The 15453-nt window shown below is 54.0% G+C and overlaps 1 protein-coding gene across 6 annotated transcripts in view; it reads right to left on the bottom strand.

Moving 5' to 3' along the window:
• Nucleotides 1–1897: 1897 nt before the first annotated feature.
• The window catches only part of FHL2 (four and a half LIM domains 2), a 56911-nt gene continuing 43355 nt past the window's right edge, over nt 1898–15453 (bottom strand). For all 6 annotated transcript variants that reach the window (XM_007172102.3, XM_057557976.1, XM_057557977.1 and 3 more), the window contains exons 3-6: nt 8783–8957; nt 5120–5289; nt 4187–4373; nt 1898–2197 (exon numbers count right to left, since the gene is read on the bottom strand). In XM_007172102.3, the coding sequence (XP_007172164.1) occupies nt 2046–2197; nt 4187–4373; nt 5120–5289; nt 8783–8957 (684 nt within the window). In that variant the 3' untranslated portion in view covers nt 1898–2045. The remainder of the gene's footprint in view (nt 2198–4186; nt 4374–5119; nt 5290–8782; nt 8958–15453) is intronic.

Genomic DNA, 15453 nt, shown 5'->3' with positions numbered 1-15453 from the left:
AGATGCTCCATCCCAAGATTTAGGAAGCTTTTACTGTTCTAAAACATTTTGCTGTTTTTATTTTTAAAAGCACATCTGCAAGAATGCTTTTACTTTTGTATCATAAAGTAGAAGAAGCCGGCAAAACAACTCACAAGGGATGGAGGGCGTTATTCGTTTTAAGCAAAGCCTCCAGCTGACCGTCCATCCAGAGGCCTGTCTCAGCCGTGATCAAGGGTTTCCCGCACCGACCAGCGCTCAGGTCAAGAAACTGACTTCACACATGCTCCGCACAGATGGGACTTGATTTCTACCAGATGTTTCTGTTGCAGAGCCTATCATTTTATCATATTGCATTGTCTTAGAAAACTGAGGACAAAAAGTCACGACTGTTACTATAAACAGGGAAGCGTGCAATGCCCTACCTCATAAATTGGCTCAGTGCTTCCCAACTGTAAACTGCTCTTTCCAGGACGAGTTTACAGACTACTGCCAGGCTAGGGGCTCTAAATATTAAATCTTTTTTTTTTTTTACTTTTATTGGCATTTATTTCTTATGGCATTTATTCCCGGGCCATACGCTTTTGTTACTTCAGTTTCTCCTGGGATACCTTTTTCTCCTGTGCAGCCGCCTCTTCTGGTTTGGGACAGTCTGCTCTTTTTCAGTGAGGATCATCCACTGTGGCAGGGAGAGCTCACGTACGGGTTGATCCCACCGTGAGCTCTGTAAGTCCTGCGCCACACCTTGGGGGCTTTGTTCACCTGGATGTGCTCAGTGACCAGACAATCTACATCCAAGCCCTTAAGTTCGGCATTACTTTCTGCATTTTTGAGCGAGTGCAGTAAAAATTCAGCACTCTTTTTGGGCCACCGACCTTGCGTCCAGCCCCACCGTTTGGCCTGGGCCCACCTACCAGCTCCGCCATTCTGACGACGGAATGGTACACATTGCTTCCGCCAAGTGACAGCCTGCAGATATTTTGGTGGCTTTTTGGATATGCATACCCTTAACGGCCTGGGCAGTTTCACACGTGTTCTTACTAAAGTGAACACAGATTTGAACCTCTTGATTTGCACAATTTTATGGGGTTTTCTGGGTCAAGGGAGTAGCGAACCATTTTTAAGAGGTTTACCGGAAAAGAGTGTTATCCTGATAGCAGCGATTCTCTCTTTACTGTCTTTCTTTTCAGAAACACTCACTGAAATCTCCCAGGATGCCCTCAGGTGCTCGGCTGTTGATAACTACATGGGCGACCAAGATGTCATTTCTGGCCTCGAGGTGCCTGTGTCCCTCTGCACCCCTCCACTTACGGAGGAGAAGGCAGGCCACTGTCAGGTCCGGACCCATGATGATGGGAGGGCGCCGAGCTCTGTCCAGAAAAGTGACCCCATGCTGCCTGCGAGGCCGTTAGCCCATGTGCGGGGCCTGTGTCACTGCATCAAAGGCAGAGCACTGCATTCCAAGAGAAAGAAATTCCAACTGAGACTTTCTCTTAAATAAAAGGTGTGATGCCGTTTCAGTCGACACCCACCCAGCCCGCCAGAGTGATCAGTGGCACCCGTGGTAAAGTATTACTCGTACTCAGAACCTGAATGCTGCATCACCACTTCACACACTGCACCTGGCAAAAGATTTTGCTCTGGGTAACTTTATTTTAAGCCATATAATCTTGCTTTGGGCCCCCGCACGACAGAAAGTTACACTGTTGCAAATACCAACTCTTCGTTACCTTACGTAGCCTGGAAACGTTCAAGTTCGCGACACATTCATTGCACTTAAAATTTAAATATGCAGTGAAAGAAAAGCGTTTATAAAGGTATCACTCAAAAGGATTTTTACACTTTGATTGGCCTCGCCTGATTACAAACAAACACTCAAAACCCTCTTCCCGCCTCAGGCTTCCGTGGCTTTCCTCCTCTAACAGAACAAGCACAACGGGTAGATGAAGGGTGTAAACAGACGTGAGTGCCGCTGAGCAGCGCGGAGGCGAGTCCCCGGGTGGCTGGTGGAGCCAGGTGCAGCGCGAGCAGGGGCTTGGGGGGCTGCAGGGGGGTCGGGGAGCGGCTCAGATGTCCTTCCCGCAGTCGGGGCACAGGATGTCGTCCCTCTCCGTGAGGAAGCCTCGCCCCACCAGCGACAGCGAGCACTTCTTGCAGTTAAAGCAGTCGTTGTGCCACTGCCGCTCCTCGAAGGAGATGTACTTGGTGCCGCCCAGTCCTGTGGACGGAGGACAAGGACACGGGTGAGGACGGGGGGGGGGGGGCAGGGGGGAGAGGAGTCCTGCGTGGACGCGTTCAAAGCCCGGCTGGTGCGATGTGATCAGCGCTGGGCTCCGCGTTTAAATCCCGTCCTGTGCTCAGGTCGGGGAGCTCCTGAACCGCAGGAGAAAGAGAGACAGACGGACTCCACAGCTACGTGACAATCGCCGTAATTATAAGAAGCCTGCGGGGTGTGTGTGTCCCTCCCACCCGAGTGAAACGCCTGAGTCACAGAGCCAATTTCTCCCACCCCTTCCTTCCCTGGGTGACTCAGGTCTGGTGCTCAAAAATTTGGCGATTTAATGAATGAGGCGCCAAAGGGAGCACAGACGAGGAAGATGTGAACCGTCTCTGGAACTGCCCAGAACGGCCTCACGAAAGAGACGCTACGTGGGCGGGGGACAGAGGGATGGGCACGCCTGCTGCGGGAACAAGCCTCAGCCACGCACGAGACTCGGAGGTCTAGTGAGGGTGGTGGAACGTGAGAGCGGCTTAGGAGGACGTGTGGGCAGTGGAGAAAGCCATCCTTCACTGAAACAATGGAAGCAGGAACTCATTTCAGTTGGGGTGTCTGACTCTGTCTGATGTCTACTTCTTATCAAACGTTTAAGGTACGTTGGCCACCTGTTACAACACAGGTGGTCTGTCCGGCCACCAAGGCCCCTGAAACAAAATGGAATCAGATACACGGGGTAATCCTTGGTGAAAGGATTGGATCATGACTCGCGATTACAAACTCTTTCCAGAAATAACGGCTCAATCTGCCATGTTAAGAACAAGTAACAACACTGGCTAATGGTTGGAGGTCTCAGAGGAGCAGGAGAAGTCCGTCATTCACCCAGCAGTTAGCTCCTTTTGTAATTTAACTGCCTGACGTCTGGCATTACATCCATTCACACGTGGGCGGCCTCAGGCTAATCCCCTGGGCTAGTGAGTGACAGGACTGGGGGTGAACCCAGGTCTCCAAGGCTAGTTCTCTTTTTTTTTATGATCTGAAACCTAGATAGGGACCTTTTTTTTTTTTCTAATTTAACTTTTTTTTTTTTTACTGAAGTGTGGGATTAGCAGATGTAAACTATTATATATAGGATGGATAAACAAGGTCCTACCCTAGAGCACAGGGAACTCTATTCAACATCCTGTGATAAACCATAATGGAAAAGAATATCAAAAAAGGAATCTATAAGTGTATAACTGAGACCAGTTTTCTGATACCACGCTCCCTCTGCTACTGGAGCTGTACCAGCAAAGCTTTTCGCCTCTTCCCCTAAACATCTTAAACTGCCTTTACCCATCCTAGGCCCACAATGACTACGAGAGACCCGCACATCACACAGCCCGGGCCCTGGCCCTGAGGCAGAACCAAACCAGTGATTCAGGCCAGAGAGTCTCAGGATTTTCTGCATATATGAATCATCTGAGCAGCTTCTAAAAATTCTAACACCCAGGTCGTCCCCCAGAGTAGTTAAGTCATGACCCGGCAGCGGACGTGTGTAGAGTTCCCCAGGGGTGTTTGAAGTGGGAGCGTTTCCAGGACCGGAGCCCCGCCAGCCATCTGGTCTCCGCTCTGAACTTGGGGCACACCCTGTAGTCGCCCAGATTCGGGCTCTTGCTCCACCGAGCGCCTGGCGGGTGGAAGGGACGACCCAGAGCGCGCCCCCCGCAGAGGCCGGGGAGCATGTGCACAGCGCAGCTGCTTTTCTGCGCCTGTGCGGGGATGTCAGAGACCCACAGCCTGCGGTCTGGAGAGAAGCCAGCCGAAAGCAGAAATAACGCCGCCGTGGAGAAGAGGCCGCGGGGACCGGGGGGAGGCAGGGAAGCGCGCCCAGCGTGCGGGGGAGGGCAGCGCGGCGGCCCAGAGTCCGCACACGTGAACAGGTCCACAAGCCAAAGCCTGGCAGCCACACGAGGGGCAGCGGGTGGTGCAGGCCGGGGACGGGACACTCACCGCTGATGGGGCTGGCGCAGCCCGCGCACTTCTTGGCGTACAGGTCGCAGAAGCAGCCCAGGCAGTAGGCGAACTCGTCGCGGGACGTGAAGCGCTGGCCCGACAGCGGCTTCTTGCAGGCGGTGCACACGAAGCACTCGCGGTGCCAGGGCTGCTCCCGGTATGTGACGCCCCCGCTGGTGATGGGCTGCGGGCAGAAGGGCGTCAGCTCCCGCGGAGGCCTGTGCCTGGCGCCCTTGTCCCGGCCCTCGCCTCTGGAGGACGCGCGGTCCTCGCCCAGGACACGCCGCACCGGCGTCCGGGTCCCAGAGATGCTGTCCTCCGGACGGCAAGGTCACCCCCGCCGCCCCATCCCCAAGCTGCCAGGCCCCCGCGGCAGGCCCCGGATCCCCGTTCGTGACGTGGGTACCGGGGCGTCTGCCGGGACAGCACTGCCTCCTGGCCGGCAGGAGGGCGAAGCAGGGAGACCGCAGCGCAGGGGCCGGGATCTGATGTCACGCAGCCCCTCCTGAGCCCCCCCCCCCCCCCCCGCGGGCAGACCCCTGTGAGCGTCTCTCCAGCACCAGGTGCACCTGCTCCGACAGCCGCCTCAGCTACTCGGGTGGAAGAAGGAAGAGGCTTAACAGACACCGTGGGGCTGGCTTCCTGGGTGGAAAAAATGAGCCCAGAGCCTGCCTTCCCACCCTGTCTGTGGTCTTAGGACGCTTTTCTTTCTTTAACCTGATGCAGCCCTGGAGTGTGACGAGGGATCTGTCCCCACCCCAGGGACAGGCCTTTCCAGTTTCCTTTTCCCCTCCCCGCCGCCCCCCCACTAGGTCTAGGGCTGTTTCTTGTTTGTTCAAGGAGGGCGATGAACAAAGACACTTTAGGGATAGGTGGACGCTCTTTCGGAAAGGACAACAGGTGTGCAAGGGCCGGGGGAATAAGAGGTACCTTTTTGCACTGAACGCACTGCAGAGCATACTGCCTTTCGTAGCAGGGAACGCAGAAGTTCTGCCCGTCCTTCGGGATGAAGCTCTTGGTTCCGATGGGCTGCTGGCAGCGATGGCAGATGAAGCAGGTCTCGTGCCAGCTGCTACCCTTGTATTCCATCTTACGGGTGCCTGTCAGGGAGAAAGGAGGACCATCGTGATTCTCACTAACGGCCCCAGCCAAACCACGCGTGCCTTCTGCACGTTCTGAAGGACAGTCTTCTGTCCACCCCAGAGCTCAGGGTACCGTCCCGTCCCCGGTCCGTGGGAGGGCGCCCGCCGGCACCCCGCAGCCCCAGGGGCTTGGGTGCAGCCGTGTGGTCCTTGTGCAGCATCGCCAGCAGAGGGCGGCAAAGCTCCTCCTCAGGGGCTGCGGATGAGGACGAGCCTCCGACACAGTCCACCGCCTCGTGGAAGGGGTGTCGTTTTCTGATTCAAAGGAGCAAGCGAGGAACCCGGTGAAGGCCTGGTGACAGCGTGACCCTGCCCGGAGGCCGTGGTGCACCTGCTAGGTGGGGCTCAGCCTCCCTGGGTGGGGACAGAGCCGTGCACCGCGGTTGGTGACTTGCAGGTGTGGGCAGGCGGGCAAGCTTTGCACTGAGCGGGGGGCCTCTTGTCCTCTATCTGATTTCGCTGCAGAAGCCACACTGACGGTCTGCACTGCTTTCACCTTGATTTGGTTGTAGCACTTTCTAAAATCAAACCAAGGAAGGAAGCTAGCGCTCAGGTCTAGGTTTGTTTTTTTGGTTTTTTAAAAAAAGTATTTGTGCTTGCATTTTTTTTTTTTTTTTTCACACACACCAGGCCTTTTCCAGACACCCTGCCTCTGGTGCCCGGTCCGTTTCCTCTCCTGACTTCTCCATCTGTTAAAATCAGCTTGACCTTCGAGACTGCTCAAAGGTGACGGCCCCAGGGCTCCCTTTCCTGGCTGCCCTTCTCTGGGCTTGTGCCTCTGTCACAGGAGGTACCAGCCAGGCTTCTCCACCGTTTCTACCTAAAACCCCCTACGGCAGAGACGGTGAGATGCACATCCCCAGGGAGGAGGAGGGCATCGTCTTGAGACCAGCCTGCCAGAATCAAGAAAAATCCACCTTCTACTCTAAGACAGACATATATTTTGTCCTTGTCAAAGCGGCAGTTAATATCTTTCTTCGCAATCTGGAACTTGCAGGCTGTTACCCTGGGAAGCTGTGCCCTTCCCCAAACGCGTGGCCCACAGCTCGGGTCCAGGCAGCTGGGCATCCTCACCGCTCAGTCTCCCCGCGGAGTCAGGAGTCTGACTCTAAATTACCCCTGTAGCCTTGACTCTCTTCACGTGTCAGTGTGACCCCAGCCGCTGTGCAGACTAGGAGGACTCAGCAGGGCACCTTGGTTTCTACAAATGGACATTCATTCTATTGAAGCTGAAAATTCAAAACCCTCAGTTGAAGTTCATCCTGCACATCTTTATCCTGCATTCATGAATACAGAGAATTTTAAAAATCACTCTTAAGGTGCATTTCTTTGTGTTCAGTTCCATTCACCAATGTAGTGAAATGAACTCCTTTAAAAGGACACTTGAAAATTTAATGTATTTGACATGCCTTTTAAGAACCTCAACTAGCAAACCAAGCCTCAACTAGCAAACTGGACCTCAAGTTGTTCCTCCTTTTTTTTTTTTTTTTTAAAGTAACCCCTATTTTTCTTTTCTTTTATTTCTTTTTTTTTTTAACATAGGATCCAATTAGTTTTTTTTTTTTTTAATTTTTTTTTTATAGCTACTTTATTTATTTATTTATTTATTTATTTTTTTTTTGGCTGTGTTGGGTCTTCGGTTCGTGCGAGGGCTTTCTCTAGCTGTGGCAAGTGGGGGCCACTCTTCATCGCGGTGCGGGGACCGCTCTTCATCGCGGTGCGCGGGCCTTTCACTATCGCGGCCCCTCCCGCTGCGGGGCACAGGCTCCAGACGCGCAGGCTCAGTAGTTGTGGCTCACGGGCCCAGCTGCTCCGTGGCATGTGGGATCTTCCCAGACCAGGGCTCGAACCCGTGTCCCCTGCATTAGCAGGCAGATTCTCAACCACTGCGCCACCAGGGAAGCCCTCTTTTATTTCTTTTATTTATTTTTTTGGCTGCGTTGGGTCTTAGTTGTGGCATTCAGGATCTTTTGTTGGTGCGCTCGGGCTTCTCTCTAGCTGTGGCACACGGGCTCCAGGGCACGTGGGCTCTGTAGTCTGCGGCACTCGAGCTCTCTTGTTGAGGCGCTCAGGCTCAGTAGTTGCAGCGCGCCGACTTAGTTGCCCCGGGGCATGTGGGATCTTAGTTCCTCAACCAGGGATCGAACCCTCATCCGCTGCATTGGAGGGCGGATTCTTTACCACTGGACCGCCAGGGAAGTCCCTCAAGTTCTTAAGTAATTGTTGTTGAAATGAATTAAACTTATAAATATGATGAATCCTAAAATATCTTAAGCGTCAAAACCATTTACAAATTAAGAAAATTCCAGTGTAAAACCACAAGCCTAAATCACTTACTTGATTGCACGCTTTCAGTCAGCATCATAAGGTTAATTTACTCTTTAGACGAAATTTTTTCTACACTTCACCCACACTTTACCAGATTATTTAACACACTATTATTGCTCTGGGTTGGATCCTCTTTATATGTGTGCCCTTAATTCTAAACCTTCCCAGGACTAAAGGAAGCGTATCTACCAAAGAAGCTGTCTTGAGGACAGATGCCTTCCAGGGCAATTTGAGGGCTCCCTGCGCAGCTGTATCGAGCTTCCTAAGAGCTGGGGGTCCCGGCCTGTGACCCTGACCCCCACTCCCCCAGCCTGAGCCTGATTCGGGGGCCACGTCCCCAAAGATGGTCAATGGACGGAGTCCTCTCCCGGTTTTAGGTGGCTCTCTGGTAGGGATGCCAGATTACCGAGGTCCCAGGTGGGATTAGCTGAAATTCCGATTTGTCTGGGAGTCCTGTATTTTATTTGCTAAATCTGGCAAGGCTATACCGTCCAGCCACCCCTTACTGGTCACACAGAGGACGTCACTTGACCCTAAGTAGCCGATGAACCATCCAAGGTCCAAATCTTAGTCTCTTCTCGCCCGCACCGTGTGCGTGTCTAACAAGATTCGTTTTTTAAATTCTGTATTGAAAAATTCCATAAAGTATTTTTGTCCACTCTGTTCTTTAAAATGAAAGATTCCTCTCTGCCATAAAACAAAGAAGCGAAAGTCCCCCCAAAGAGCAAGGGACACAGTCCCACCCTCCCCCACCAACAGACAGGTCCCCCATCACTGGCCTTGGCACTGGACGCAGCTGCCGCCGAGCCTGCCAGGAAGGTAACCTGCACGAGGGCACAGCGCCCAGCTCTCGGCCCAGCACCCATTTCCGGCAGTAACCAACGCGGCAGGAATTCCGCGCGTGCGCAGAGGGCGCGGAGAGGGCGGGGGGGGGGGGGGGGGAAGCACGCGCACACACGCACTTGCGCACGCGCGCCCGCGCGCGCACGCTCTGCGGGGGTGGGCGGGACGGAGGCAGAGGGGGCGGGGGAAGCGCGCACACGCACATCCACGCGCACGTGCACGGACACACTCTCTCGCTCTCTCTTCGGGGGCGGGCGGGAGGCAGCGGCTTGGTGCCCACCTGGCATGATGCTCTTCTTGCACTCCTGGCAGCGGGACGAGTACTCCTGCGAGTAGCAGTCGGTGCAGAGCAGCTGGTCCTCCTTGGCAGCGAACGGCTTGTCCACAAGGGACCCCCTGCACCGCGAGCAGTGGAAACAGGCCTCGTGCCAGTGCCGGTCCTTGTAGGACAAGTCCTGCAGGCCCAGAGCACACGAGACGTGAGACGTGAGAGGGGCCGGGGGCGTGAGCTCTGCTGGACCCACAGCGAGGGGGGCAAATGGGCAACGAGGGGCTGGAATGAGTCAGGTAGGATGCTTCCCTTGCTGTTCTTGGGGCCACTGTTTAGACGGGGGTGTGTGCGAGAGATGCGTCTGAAAAACGAGTGCCTTTCCCTTGGGGACCGTAAGAAAGAGAAACGGCACATGAAACTCGTCAGCGCTTCTCCTGGACACACAGACCCCGGGAGTCCTCTGGCCGCGAGGACGCTGGGCAAACCCAGCTGTGCTGGATGATGGCCGCGATCCCCGCGGGAGGGAGCCCGGGCTGCTGGGAAGCTCAGAGGCAGAGCCTGAGGATGGGGCCCTGGGTCAGCCTGGTGGAAAGCAGGTCAGGAGAGATCCAGTAGGTGCCAGCAGCTGAGCGTCGAAGACCCGAGGATACAGTGAGCTGGGCAGAGAAAGGGCACAGACCAGGAGGGCAAGACAGACGGGCGCCGGGCGGAGCTGTGCCGCGGCTCCAGGCAGCCGGCCGGGGGAGTCCCCGCCGGGCTGGGCCACGGAGGCCAAATGAATGAATGCAGTTCAGCACTGTCTTTGTTGAGACTCTGAAAGGCGAACAAACCATTTAAAGTCCCGTCCGCTGGGAATTCCCCGGTGGTCCAGTGGTTAAGACTCCGTGCTTCCCTGCAGGGGGCACGGGTTCGATTCCTCCTCGGGGAACTAAGATCCCACATGATACAGGCGTCGTGGCCAAAAAATTTAAATAATTAAATAAATAATGCCCTGTCCACTAAGAACAATAATCAGCCTAATTTAAGAAGAGTAGGAGTTTTTGATCGTGGGATCACTGTTATAACACAGATTATAGAATAAATGCATTTAACAGTTTCTTGTACGGAAAACAGTATGGCAGTTCCTCAAAAAATTAAAAAGAGAATTACCATATGATCCAGCAATTCCAATTCTGGGTATATGCCCCAAAGAACCAAAAGAAGGAATCTGCAGACCCACATTCACAGCAGCCAAAAGGTGGAAGCCACCCCAGCGTCCATCCACAGATGATGGATAAACATGGACTATTATTCCGCCTCACAAGGGAAACAAATTCTGACACACTCTACAACATGGATGAACTCTGAGAACATGCTAAGTGAAATAAGTCAGTCAGAAAAAGACAAATACTGAATCATTCCACTTATATGAGGTCCTGGAGGAGGTAAGTTCAGAGACAGGAAGCAGCAGGGTGGGTACCCAGGGCTGGGGCAGGGCGGGTGTTAGTGGGGACAGAGCTTCAGTTTGACAAGATGAAATGGTTCTGGAGGTGGATGGTCGCACAACAGAGTGTAGGTACTTAGCACCACTGGACTGTACGCTTCCAGTCAGCTAAGATGGTACATTTTATGTGTATTTTACCACAATTAAAAAATAAGTTTTGATTATCACGTGGCATGTGGAAAGCACCCTTCCAGAAGTTCAGCGGGTCCCCTCCGTGAGCCCCACCCCGCTGAGCTGCGAGCCCGGGAGGGCAGGGCAGGGGACAGCAAGGCTGCGAGTGAACGGGGAAGAAAGGAAGCCAAGTCCAAGGACATCTGCCTTGGGGGCCTGACCTTCAACACAGCCCAGGGCGGACCCTCCACGGACGCGAGAGCGAAGCCACCAGCTGTCACCAGTTGCCCTAGTTAGCGAGGCCCATAGGAGGACAGCGCCGCACATCGTTAGGTGACTGGACGGTCAGGGGAAAGCTCATTTAAAACGATCTCGTGGCTCAAAAGCACTGCAGAAATCCACTTGCCTACGGTGAACATTTCCGGCATGAAAACACATCAGCTAGGTTGACAAGAGCTCATGTGTTGACAGACATCGGACACTAGAAAGTTCCCTCGAAATCTGGGTACCACCGCCCTGTCCTGACGAGACCCTAAGCACCCAGGCAGGACTTCTAGACCTTCTGGAGGCCCAGCTCCACCCTCCCGAGGCTGCTGGTCACTTGGTCACTTGCTGTCCTGCGTCCCGCGTCCTGCGTTCGAGGGAAGGACTGCTCGCGCCCTGGCTTCTGCCTAGCCCTCCAGGCTGGTGACAGCAGCCGCAGGGAAACATCCCCCCTTCCTGGTCCCACCCCCGTCCCGCCCCAGGGAGCTAGACTCTGTCCTTCCCAGATGCCGGCGCAGCTGAGTCACCAGCCGTCCCTTCCCTGGAGCATCGTGACCCTCACACAGCTGCTCCCTTGTCTGCCCCTCTCAGACGCGCACGCACGTGCGTGCACACACACACACACACACGTGTTTCTGCATTAACACTCCACAGCCCTGAAATATGCATTCAGGGGCATTGGATAATTCTCAAACCTTCGGATGAAATGTTTCTCCTCGAGACAAATACCAACCCACGCTCCTGCTCTCAGAAGCCTCGGTGAGTCACAAACGGTCTCTGAACAAGCTAGCGTCACTGTCGAGGGCAGGGCCGTGGGGAACTGGAACCATCCACCCCTGTTCCAGCGGCAGCCAGTGGTGACTGTCCTCCGGGCACCGCCCTGCACACCTGCTGTACCACCAGTGCCCTCGGGGACCCAGGAGCACAGTGTCTGAAACGCCTGAGGTATTTCATCCCAGCGCTTAAAGCGGACGGCTCCAGACTCAAACCCTGGCTCTGCCACGTACGCACCTGCCGTGGGGCTGGGGGTGCGTCACCTGACCTCTCCCAGCCTCAGATCCGCCCGGGGAAACAGGGATGATGGTGAAGCACTGACAACGGTCCTGGCACATTGTAACGGCTCGATTAATGTCGGTCTTAGATGCCAGCTCGTGGTGACAGCAGGTGCCCCGAAGCGTCACTTGCTGAGATCACATTTACCCGTGAAGACGGGGATGGAACGGACGCCCTGACCTAAGCTCCGAGCTCCTGGCTCAGTCACTGCTCTGTACAGTGCTTTCAGCCTCCGCAGCCCTTCTGATCCTAAAATTCTTAGTCTCCTCTTCCTTGATTTCAGCCGCACAGTAACCCCATGGAGTAAGGTTTATTCCCATTTGATAGGTGAGCAAGTTTAACGTAACAATGCCAAGACGCCGTGAACCCCGTTTCTGGCATCCCTCCTGCTGACGTGCGGCCCGGGGGCATCTCTGCAAGCAGGTCTCAGCACGCTCGCCCAGCCTCACCCTCTGCCCCAGTCTCCTCTCTCACCCCGTGCCCGTGCCTGACCTCGGGAGGCCCACCCCTCCGCCCCTCCGCCCCTCCGCCCCGTCGCCCCTCCGCCCCGTCGCCCCCCCCGCCCCTCCGCCCCCCCGGCTGTGAGGCCCCGCGCGGGCACGAGCCGCTCAGTGACGCCTGCGTGGCCATGAGGGATGCTGGCCCTGCAGGACGCTGTGCCCCTGGTGCCACCCCCGCGGGCACCCCCGGAAAAGCCCACGTCACGCAGCTCGTTCAGGACCACACACGGAAGCCCCCATCTGCTGCTGTGCTGTTGGGTTTCCCGGTAATCCTCCTTCTCTTGTGGGGTCCTGAAAAGCGAGTCTGAGTCAAGTTGATAATTCACGTCACCACCTCCTCCTGAACTCACTTCTGCAGAGTCCATGCCCTGTGGGCGCGGAGGTGGGAAATGCCACTGGCTTTGGGGGCTCGGGGCTCAGGGGGATGGACCGCAAAACGGCACAGAAAGGCCAAGGCTCCAGGTTAGGTTAGGTTGATTCGACCCGGTGCCTGAACCGAAACGCACGGCCGCTCTGAATGCTCGTCTGTAAGACTGGGTTCCCAGCGGCTCTTTCCACCTCTGGTGTTCACGGCTCCAAACGGAGTTTTAGTTTTGGTTTTTAGTACCGAGCTAGCTAGTCTCGTCTCACTTAATTCTGTTATGTGTCGAGTATGCCACGTGGTCCCCAAAGATACCACTTAGATGCTGAGGTTCAAGGCTAAGACATATGGACGCACTGACTTTCAAGAACTTGGAAATGTCCTAGAAATACCCTGCTTTTCAGGTTCTGTAGAGAGAGAGCATGAAGGGGAGAAACAACAAAAAGGAAGAAAAAAAATCTTTGACACGTCCCAGAAAAAAGACCAATGCTAATCTTATGCACGCAGAATGTCATAAATTGCAGTAAAATGTCTGATACACAAGGTAAGATAAGGCCCAAACACTTCCTTTCAGAATTTATATTTTTCCACTTCAGAAATATTCCTAATATGGGAAGCGCTTGTGGCTTTGCTTTGAATGTGCCCTCGTTGAGACCTCAGCTGAGCCGCAGGGGGGGTCAGCGGCCTGGAGCACCCCCTCGCCCACCAGTTAACGAGGGCAGCTCCGGGCAGGGGGGTCCCTCACCCTCCTTTACACCCTGTCTATCCCTCCTGGGCTGGGGGAAGCTCAGCTGCTGATTCCCAAGCCAGCCAGTCCTCAAATCCACGGGATTTCACCTCATCGGTGGATCTGCCGTGTCATTCGTGCTCAGCGCTTTGAAAAGGTGTTCCGCACTCTGAGACTGTCAGGCTACCATGTCCCCAACTGCACATCCTTTCAAATCCTTGAAGAACGACGCTGTGCAGCCGTGTCCCAGGTGTGCCCTCAAGGGGACCTGTTTACTTATTTAATTTATTTTTACTATTTATTTATTTTTAATTTTTGGCTGCATTGGGTCTTCGTTGCTACACGCGGGCTTTTCTCTAGTTGCAGTGAGCAGGGGCTGCTCTTGGTTGCAATGCGCGGGCTTCTCATTGCGGTGGCTTCTCTTGTTGTGGAGCACTGGCTCTAGGTGCACGGGCTTCAGTAGTTGTGGCGCGTGGGTTCAGTAGTTGCGGCACGTGGGCTCTAGAGCACAGGCTCAGTAGTTGTGGCGCACGGGCTTAGTTGCTCCGTCGCATGTGGGATCTTCCCGGACCAGGGCTCGAACCCACGTCCCCTGCATTGGCGGGCGGATTCTTAACCACTGCGCCACCAGGGAAGCCCCCAATGCTGGTTTTAGACCTGCAGAAGGTCCTTTGACTGTTACCACGTCTTCCTCTTCGCGGCCCCCTCCAGGCACGCGGGTGGGTGGGTTTGGAGGCCTGTCTGACTTTATGGTGCTGCTCGCAGAGACACGGAAAACCCAAAGTCTGAGCCAGGTTTGCGGCCCAGAGTTTGCTAAAGGCACCAATTTGCTGATGCGAGGGACCAGCAGCCACCTCTGAGTACTGGCCCAGCTTATCTTTTCTTTGGTTTCTTGACTTTTTGAAGCCCGGGACTTAGGTAGACCTATCCCCCGAAAAACATCTGTAATCAGGCAAAAAAATATATATTTTGCTGGTATCCACAGGTGTCCAGGAAAAATTTCCGGAAGAGCATAAGGTCAGAGGATCATACATTTTTATTCGTATTACCTGTTGTCAACTATTCCCCTGGCCATAAAAATGAATGATTTTTACCCCTGGAGATGACAGCATTTCCTCAGAGTTAACTAAACAGAAAGAAAGAACAGAAAGAGAGTCTGCGTAGAAATGATGCTCAAACACAGGTAAGCTACCTATGGAAGCAGGTCGTCCTGAAGTCCTGCCTACCTCATTTGAAAGTCAGTCAATACCCACAACATCAGCCTAATCCCCGGTGGCTTGCAGTATTTTAAGTTATACACCCATGTCCTTCGGAGGGAGACCCAAGTGGGGCTTGTGGCGCCCCAGCTATTTTCAGACAAGAGAAGGGCCACCAGACCCGCCAGCCCGGCAGCTCTGCCCAGCACCCCGCCTGCCAGGCTGGGGCTTCTCTTCCCCAAGTGCAGGCACATTTTTCCTGCCATCACTTCCTCCACAAAACCAACTGCGTAATTACTTCTGAAAGCCAAGAAAACCGTTCCAAATATTCAGAAGCCCCAAGTGGCAAGGTCTAACTGCAAGTTCACATCTTTTCCCTTCCCACATGCGCAGAATCACGTGGCGTAACTCCAGAGAGTGAACTGTTATCCGGGTTGAAAAGTTCAGCGTGAATGACGCCTGACTTTGCAGCAGTCTTGTTGATTTTGGCCCCATTTGGGGAATTCTTGTTTATCTGCTCCTAAAACATGTGCTGAAGGATAACTAGTTTCAAGGGTCTGCCCACTAAATTATACTGAAGAAATGATCAGTGACTTCGCTTTTGTTTTTACTTTAGCCCCCGGGCAAGGATGATGAGCCCTAAATCTCCAAAACGTCTCCTTTAAACCACAGTTGCTTGTCAGAATGATATCTGAACCTCTCACCTACTTATGTCTTTTCCAGGTAAAGCCTTTATAAAATAATAATCGTTTTCTCTGCTTCTTAGTTCTTCCTCAAAGCGGACATTTTTATTGACATTTCTCTAGTGAAAACTGATAAAGAGACAGGGCGAAGCTTCGAGAGGCAGGGGGAGGGAGCAAATTGCAGGGAAGCAGTCGGAAGAGTAGAGGGGGTTGGAGTTTTCCACACCATCAGCTGCTCCTTAGGGCACTGATTGCGTGATAGCTACACACCACGAGAACCCATGACGCAGGCTCCCTTGTTG

Source organism: Balaenoptera acutorostrata, chromosome 12 (assembly GCF_949987535.1).
Source record: "Balaenoptera acutorostrata chromosome 12, mBalAcu1.1, whole genome shotgun sequence".
NCBI lineage: Eukaryota > Metazoa > Chordata > Mammalia > Artiodactyla > Balaenopteridae > Balaenoptera > Balaenoptera acutorostrata.
Note: the sequence above shows the minus strand (reverse complement) of the source record. Positions and strands in the feature narration are given on the sequence as shown.